The following is an 8,977-nucleotide window of genomic DNA, read 5'->3' as shown; positions in this document are numbered from 1 at the left end:
ATATATATATATATATATATATGACGTGTGTGCATGTAGAATAATTTTTGTGTATCAAAGCATCCAACAACAATGAAGTTTTGTAGAATGCACATGTATTCTTTAATTACAGTTCAAATTAGAAATAAACTGGAATGGTTTATTTACACAAATATACACTTCATATGTAACCATAGACTTTGAAGTGCTCTGTTGTCATTTTTTTTACAATCTTAAGTGAAATAATAACATGCAAAACACAGTTCTAGACATGTGTGTAGTAGTCCTGCATTTAGCCTCACTCATTTTGCTTTTTTATTCACTCAATGTTCATCTATTTATCACAAGATGAGCATGCCTCTGGAAAAGCAAACCCTGTTATTTAACGAAAGATAAACCATAAAAACACAGCATTTATACAACTATCGTAAGCTCTGTAGAAAGATAGTCAGCAGTAACGTTGTCAGCCTCAGAACAATGTATATCCACGAGTCCCTCCTCCTGTGACGTTTCTTGTGCCATCAAAGGTTCTTGCAGATGTACCTGTATTTCCCTCTCACACCTCCTCCTACTACCACGCTTCACGTAAAGAGTGAAGATCCCAAGAACTGTCACCACTAAGACGGCTATCACTACACCAAGCGCCGTAGGTGGCACAGGACTTTGACTTAAACGTTGTCCTGTTGAGAAAACCACACCAGTATTGACCGACGTTGCCTTGAAGATGGGCCTTTGTACTGTCAGTACATTCCTTGCGTATGCTGAGGTGGTTGTTCTTGTGTCGTTTGGAGGAGGAAATTTTGTTGGTGTCGTCTTAGATAAGATGAAGTGGAATTCTGTAGATGTTTGGTAAGCTTCCGACGTTCGTTTTTGCCTGTCCTCTGGTGGTTTGCTGTCAGACTCAACAGTTCGCTGTAGTAGGAATTTTCTTGTTGTGCTTTCTCCTGTGAATACATGACAAAAAAACAGTTTGTTTTTCAAAATTGAATGCAAAATGTGTAAAAGAAAGAAAAGGAAACTAGAAAGCAAAGCAAATGTATAATGTTTACCTATGCATATGGTTTGCTATGTTAAAACACATTCATAACGTTATATATGGTCAAACAGGAGTCTACATCCCTCATACTATAAAATTGCAACATGATGTAACCCAACACCAGTTACCATGGAGACAGTCGTCTGGTTCAGGTCATTGACCTTATTTGTTTGGAAAAGACGAAACAGAGCAAAAACAATATATTTTCCTCCGGTAAAAATAATAAAACACTAGGTAAAGATGGTAACGGTGACCACCTGTAGGTAATGTGGAATGTTCCATGTTGTCCAGGGGTGGGGGGTAGGGAGGGTCTATGATTGGTCCGCACTGATAACCAGGTTTTACCCCTGTGACGTCACACTCGGCCTGGCGATCGGCAATACTCGGGTACTCGGGAAAACACCAGGAACAGCGATCACAGTCTCTCGTAATGTCGTTATAGAAATAGCCTGCAAACATTTTGGAATATCAATAAATCGAAGAAGAGAGGCATCTCAAAACAATATTCTGTTGTTAGCATGAATGTATAAAAATGTAAGAAAAACACGAAAGTTGCAATTGTTTAAACTAGCAAATATGAAAGACGACCACTCGTACGGACTTTGACACATTTGCAAAATTAGGCCATGTTGATTTGATTATCTGGATGACATCTAAGCGTGCATTAGTTTTCGTCCGTTTAAAAAAAAAGTAAATCGTACAGAGCAGTTGCAACATGAGCAAATATATGCCGTAAATTAAAAGAAATATTGGAAAACGATACTAATGTCGTATACGTAGAATGCCAAAATTAAATCCAAAGGAAAAGAAGAGATGCAAAAAAAAAATGAAAATGAAGAGTCTATTATTCGCCATACCATACTCTGTGTGTTTGGTCATTTGTTCAACCTCCATGTGACCACGTAGACTTCATAATGATGGCAACTTTTTTTTGGCCAAACGCCCAAGCCACCATTTTTTATTCGCACAATCGCATTGTTTTTGGGGTTCCCAGAGGACGTCATCCATATAACCAAATCCTTGCCTTACCTCAGCCTCCTTCGCAGTCTTGTTGGGCGTCGGCGTTATTTTTTCTCTGAGCGACGCGAGTAATATGCGGCCGCGAGGGACGATTTGCTGCCGAGGGAGTTTTTGCCACAGCTTTCGCGCTCCACATCCATGCCAATCGCTCCGAATAAGTGTTTTTTGATAGCCCTTTTTAGTCACCTACTGGAAGCAGTCTTGTTGGAGCGCGAAACCTTCTCTCTGTGGCAAAAACTCCCTCGGCAGCAAATCGTCCCTCGCGGCCCCATATTACTCGCGTCGCTCAGAGAAAAAATAACGCCGACGCCCAACAAGACTGCGAAGGAGGCTAGCCTTACCTTTTACGCAAAGTCCACATCTGCTGTTTCTGGTAGGCGTACACTCTCTTTTGGTCAGCTCGTGGGTCGAGCACACGGAGCACGGTTCACAGCGTCTCCAGTTACTAGCGGTTCCCGAAAACGTCCTCCCGGCGACACACGGTTCACACGCCGTGTCTGCGTACTCCGTACACTCCGCAGAAACACCCTGGCCGGGGGGACACTTGGAGCAATTCTTGCAGACCAGTTTGCCGTCTGGGTTGACATCCTTGTACTTTCTTCCGTGTCCGCGACACTGAAAGTCTGCTGTTGTTGGCAAAGCATGGAGGATCCGGATTGGAAGAACGGCGACCTATATATATGATATAATTATAATAATAACAGTAAGAAGCATATCCGTGAATAGTTTCATCACTTCATAAGCCACTGAGTAAAGAGACTCTTTTTACATAGCCAAGTGTTCGGTGACCGTCTGTCACCTTCCTTAGGGCAATTCTGACTGGTTCACATTGCACTGCAGCACAGGTGTCGCTGCTATATATACATTGTAGATGCATATTGTACGTTTGAAAATGCATCTACAGCAGCGACACCTGTACGTGCTGTGCAATATGAACCAGTCAGCTCTGAGGAAGGTGACAGACAGTCACCGAAACGTTGGCTGTGAACACTTGGCTGTGTAAAAAGAGTATCTTTAGGCTCAGTAATTAAGGTAATATTGACGGGTATAGTTTTGCAGTTTAAACACTAACGTTAAATCATGAATTTACTCATATAAAAGATTCCATAAATCATGCCTTTGTACCAGTAATCTCAGCTCCTAGCGTTGCCACAATATGTAACGTTACCTGTACATACGTCACATGTGACCGAAACCAGATGCGACTATTATTATTCACGTCATATAGCCAATAGCAGTATAGGCTTTGACTTAATGCCTATGACGTTGTGTATACGTAAGTTGAAAGATACCATTCAGGCCTTCTACGAAGGGTGTGACCGTCTACAGACAGAATACCACAAAAACTGTAATCTGTACGTTTTCGCTAGGCTCACGGTGCTCTAAACAAGATTAAACAATACGTGCCTGTGTTAAACCGTGTGTACTTAAAAGCTTTTGGCATGTTTTGCGTGCTACTCTTTGTTTACATGGTGCTATCGATATCGATTACTGAATAGAACAAACGTGCGTCAACGTGGCGTGGACGTTTCCTGTTCGGGTGCCACCTGTTAATGTTGGCTCGAATGTGAACGTACGTTTTATATCCTCTTTTTGTTACCCAGAGAACGCAAATTTCAGGACCACGGCAGAAGTCCAGGGGCTATTAAAGGCTGATTAAGCTGTGACAAAGGTGGTTGTACAAGTTCAGTGGAGCCGCCATTATTCTCGTCAAAACACACGGGGTTGTTAGCGATAGCGTGCCACGTTTAGACAGGGGTTTCTAGTATAGTGCACGTAAATGGCATTCTGTAACGCTGCTACATGTAGCATATCGGACCTAGACACACGGTATAGACATAACCACTGGAACGGTGTTAGGCTCCATATCCAGAGAGAGTTCCCGCCGAAATACAACAACAACAACGGACAAACTGTCGTTTTCGTAGTGATACTACGCAGCCAATACAAACCATACATATCAGGTTTCACTTAACGCTAATGCATTGTCGTTAGGGGACGACAGTAAACCTTTCACAACTGAACTGGTCTTACCATAATACACAGGGAGAGGCACCTGTCCACCATGGTTCCTCTTTCTCCTTCACATGCCGAACAAGGAAATGCCGCAGGCGTATACAGTTACATCTGGTCTACCGAAACTTAGCAACATACAAACCTGAACATGGGACTTTCCGACTGTATCAGTCTACTGCGCATGTATCCCAAAACTGGCTTTGTGTGGGATTGAAATACGATCACTAAAGGCCATGTTGATTTGATTTATATGCATGACATCCTCTGAGAACCCCAAAACTGGCGCGAGCGTGCGAATAAAAAACGTTCGGCAAAGTTTCCTTCTTTATGAGATCTACGTGGTCATAAAGGTTAAACCATGTACTAGGTAGAACACACCTCCATGGTTTAACAAATGACTTAACACTTAGAGTATGGTATGGCGAATAATAGTAGACTCTTCATTTTCATTTCTTCACATTTTCATCTTTTCCTGAATTGATTTCGGCATTCTGTGACATAAGTATCGTTTTCCAATACTTTCTTTGCAAAATAAGACATACTTTCGCTCATTTTGTACGATTTACAGTAATATGGTCGAAAACTTTTTTTTGGAAACGGACGAAAATTCATGCGCGCGGATGTTACCCATATAATCAAATCAACATGGCCCAAATTAGAAATACATGGACAAGGGGTACAATCGGTCCTACTTACTTTTGGTTAGATATAGTTACAGATCTGTGATAGATTGTAGATTGCAATATTTGTAAATAGCCAATGCATCTTATTATGTAAAATACCGTTTGTTTATAGTGAATAATATGTGTGTTATAAATTGGACCTAATTCAGTGGTACCACTGTAATGTTCAATAAAGTTCATGGACTTGAATCTTGTGGTAGCTAAACATATTTTACTGTCTTTCAAGTAAACAGAGAGCTTTCTCCAGAACAGCGCACTCATGTCAAGCACTGTCGCCTAACTCTAACTATAATTACTACAATGTCCAAAAGAGACCGAGTACCAGAGTTTATGGTACTCACACAGTGACTCTTCCTTACTCGGTGGTTTATAGAACTCATTATGTCCAGCTATACCTCACCTCACCGGTCCCATAGCAGCTATACCTAGTGCCTCTATAAAATAAGCTGGGCAAAGAAAGGCTAGGACCAAGTTAGATATTGATGTCAAAGATTCATTTATTGTGCAAATATCAACGTGCACATGTTTGTAATATGTCTACAAAGAAGTAAATCATTCTTGTGTGTAGCTTTACAACGACATCTGCAAACTTTAAGAAGTAAAATAAATAGAATATCGTTTTCAAAGACAATCACACGAATAACACCACAAAATTCTACAAAAATAATATTATGATAGAAGCTGTCTCAGAGTATGTATTTGTACGAGCGTAAACTTTTTTATGCTTATGTGTATATTTCACCGTCCAACATGGAATACATACATGTAAAGTTGAAGCTATATTATCTAATAAAGAGCCTTACATTGTCGTGGATTTATCTGAATCCACACTGGATTTTTTCTGTACCTTTTCATTTCCGTTGTCATTCTGTTCTGTAGGTACATTTTAATATCGATCGACGTTTAATACCAACAGTCAAATAATAGTTGACACGGTGTCTTGAAAGGCCACCTCTCCATGATTTTCTACCAAAGGCGTTTTGTCTGTAGGTCTCTCAGACAACTTCAACTCTACAGACTGATACAAACCTTCATTTCCTTCTCGAAGATAGTCTCTTGCCCTACCCTTGATAAAAAGGACAGCTATTAAGATACTGCAGGTTACGACCATTGCTACAGCAATACCAACGACAGCGCCAGGAGACAACCTTACAGGACGTGTGTTTTGAAGATCTTGGCCTGACTGACTAGATAGTCGTCTGTTGGACGCTTCTTCCGTGAAGATGCGCACCGAATCCGTGAGGTACTCGGTGGGGACGTCTTCGGAGAACGGAGACGTTTTAGTCGGTGTACAGTGTGTGGACATGTCTCGTTCTCTATCGTCTCCAAGCGAGTGGTCTTCTTCTCCCACGTACTCAATAAGATGATGGTGTTCTAGGGGCTCTGTTAAGAAAAAAAACTTTCACGTTAACAATTTTTGTATAAATTGTTCAACTAAATGATATGTTAGTGTTCAAATACACCAAGAAGTTCAAATTCCAACCAATCATAATCGTTTAGTTATCCGCCAAATTATTCTAAAAGGACTGTTTGTTATTACCTTCGCCAAGAAGGTTATGTTTTCAGTAGCGTTTGTCTGTGTGTGTGTGTGTGTGTGTGTTTGTGTGTGTGTGTGTGTGGTTTAGCAAGATAACTCGAGAAGCAGTGGATGGATTGGAATGAAACTTGGTAGGTGGTAGGACTTCATGAGACCTAGAAATGATTAGATTTGGGGCCCCCTGGCGGCTTTCCTAGGTACTGCAGCTGAACTTCCGGTTTTGATATCTCATGTTCTGGACATGCTAGGGTCACGAATTTTGGTTGGTAGATAGCTCTTGGGGTAGGGAAGAAGTGACATGAGTTTGGGTCCCCTAGCGCCTTGTTCTGGAACTGCAGGAGCATTTGTTGAAAAAAAATTTGAAGGACGATAACTCAAGAACCGGTTGACGTATTGTCGTGATTTTTGGTATGTAGGTAGTTGAAGTGATGCTTGACATAATCAAATGGCAATTATGCAAATCAGGAGCTAATTTGCATAATTAATGAGGAAATTCTATAAATCTGATTTGTTCGATAATAGAACTATGAAACAGTTGTGACATCTACTTGAGAACGAGAAAAACATCTGAGGATATAGATTATGCAAATGAGGACCTAATTTGCATAATTAATGGCAAATTCTTATAATTCCATAGTTGTAACTGCTGCACCCCGAATTTCATACTTGCCACATTTGGAAGTTAAGTGAAGGTGAACATTAATAAACATAATTTATTCAAATCATGACCTCATTTGCATAATTTATGAGGAAGTGCTATAATAGCCTTTTTGTTATGATAAGGCTGTCATTGGGTGGAGAATATGATCAACTGATATAATCCATGCAAATGAGGCTCTTATTTACAAAATCAATGATTAAAATTGTAGAATTCGTCACCCGCAAGGGTTAACATCTTTTGGCGAAGGTATGAGATCGTGGAACTCTTGTTTATTTCATTTGTTCGCACCTCTACTAAACGTAGTGCTCCAGAGTAAGAGTAGTAATGTAGTAATTATCTACTAGTCTTACTGTTCCGGAGTAAGAGTAGTAATGTAGTAATTATCTACTTGTTATACTGTTCCGGAGTAAGAGTAGTAATGTAGTAATTATCTACTAGTCTTACTGCTCCGGAGTAAGAGTAGTAATGTACTAGATATTTACTGGTCGTACTGCTCCGGAGTAAGAGTAGTAATGTAGTAATCTACTAGTCTTACTGATCCGGTGTAAGAGTAGTGATGTAGTAACTATCTACTAGTCTTACTGCTCCGGAGTAAGAGTAGTAATGTACTAGATATTTACTGGTCGTACTGCTCCGGAGTATGAGTAGTAATGTAGTAATCATCTACCAGTCTTACTGCTCCGGAGTAAGAGTAGTAATGTAGTAACTATCTACTAGTCTTACTGCTCCGGAGTAAGAGTAGTAATGTAGTAACTATCTACTAGTCTTACTGCTCCGGAGTAAGAGTAGTAATGTACTAGATATCTACTGGTCGTACTGCTCCGGAGTATGAGTAGTAATGTAGTAATCATCTACCAGTCTTACTGCTCCGGAGTAAGAGTAGTGATGTAGTAACTATCTACTAGTCTTACTGCTCCGGAGTAAGAGTAGTAATGTAGTAATTATCTACTAGTCTTACTACTAGTCTTAATGTAGTAATTACCTACTAATCACTCTCTGTGCTTTTGCTCCGGAGCAGTAAGACAAGTAGATATTTACTACATTACTACTCTTACTCCGGAGCAGTAAGACTAGTAGATTACTATATTACTAGTTTTACTATTCTTACTCCTAAGCAGTAAGACTAGTAAATATTTACTACTTTAATACTCTTACTCCGGAGCAGTAAGACTAGTAGAGAATTACTACATTACTACTCTTACTCCAGAGCAGTAATGTAGTAATTCTCTACTAGTCTTACTGCTCCGGAGTAAGAGTAGTAATGTAGTAATTCTCTACTAGTCTTACTGCTCCGGAGTGAGAGTAGTAATGTAGTAAATATCTACTAGTCTTACTGCTCCGGAGTGAGAGTAGTAATGTAGTAAATATCTACTACGCTTACTGCTCCGGAGTAAGAGTAGTAATGTAGTAAATATCTACTAGTCTTACTGCTCCGGAGCAAAAGCACAGAGAGTGATTACCTGTCCGATGACTAGTCTCCGTTGTTCCATGAAAATCCCTGAGTGGAGGAGGGTAGGGCGCGTCCAGGATCGGAGCACAGTGGAATCCCGGCGGCACTCCTGTCACGTTACACCCGCTCACAAAGTCGGTGATGGCGGGGTACTCGGGGTAACACCAGGAGCAGACATCACAATCTCCCGTTATGTCGTTGTGGAACCAACCTTAGAGAGGATTATATTTACCCGATGTTAGATAGTTTGTCAATAAATGTCTTTATAGGCCCCCTCGAACTGCAAAAAAAGTCAGGCATAACCACGCATAACTGCGCAAAAATCCATCCAATTGTTGCCACTATTCATAGGAGGTTTTCGAAAAGTCTCCTATGATAGTCGACGCATTGTGTTTCAAAGATATTTTCGTAATGATTTTGCTTGATTTTAATAAATTTCTAACACAAAGACTCTAAAATGAAGCCAGTGTCCACAAAGGCCCTTTTCTCTCTAGGATAAAATTGTCCGGATCGAGCCGAAAACCCTGGATGCCAAACTAGTATCGGGCCGTTAGCCGTTTTCCTTCGGCAGCCAAGAACCCTTCGCCCGCCTATC

At 40.6% G+C, this 8,977-nt stretch overlaps 2 protein-coding genes across 2 annotated transcripts in view; both read right to left on the bottom strand.

Annotated features, from left to right (window-relative positions):
* Window positions 1-39: 39 nt before the first annotated feature.
* LOC109487885 lies at window positions 40-4,156 on the bottom strand. The gene is made up of 4 exons (XM_019791991.1): window positions 4,070-4,156; window positions 2,377-2,707; window positions 1,273-1,464; window positions 40-923 (listed from the first exon to the last, which is right to left on the bottom strand). Exons 1-4 carry the CDS (start codon window positions 4,100-4,102, stop codon window positions 394-396), a joined length of 1,086 nt encoding a protein of 361 aa, XP_019647550.1. The 5' UTR covers window positions 4,103-4,156; the 3' UTR covers window positions 40-393.
* Window positions 4,157-5,402: 1,246 nt separating this feature from the next.
* The window catches only part of LOC109487883 (tumor necrosis factor receptor superfamily member 6B-like), a 7,752-nt gene continuing 4,177 nt past the window's right edge, over window positions 5,403-8,977 (bottom strand). The window contains exons 3-4 of the mRNA XM_019791990.1: window positions 8,393-8,593; window positions 5,403-6,117 (exon numbers count right to left, since the gene is read on the bottom strand). Of these exons, the coding sequence (XP_019647549.1) occupies window positions 5,651-6,117; window positions 8,393-8,593 (668 nt within the window). The 3' untranslated portion in view covers window positions 5,403-5,650. The remainder of the gene's footprint in view (window positions 6,118-8,392; window positions 8,594-8,977) is intronic.

This window comes from Branchiostoma belcheri, unplaced genomic scaffold (assembly GCF_001625305.1).
Source record: "Branchiostoma belcheri isolate BF01 breed outbred unplaced genomic scaffold, Haploidv18h27 scaffold9, whole genome shotgun sequence".
NCBI lineage: Eukaryota > Metazoa > Chordata > Leptocardii > Amphioxiformes > Branchiostomatidae > Branchiostoma > Branchiostoma belcheri.
Note: the sequence above shows the minus strand (reverse complement) of the source record. Positions and strands in the feature narration are given on the sequence as shown.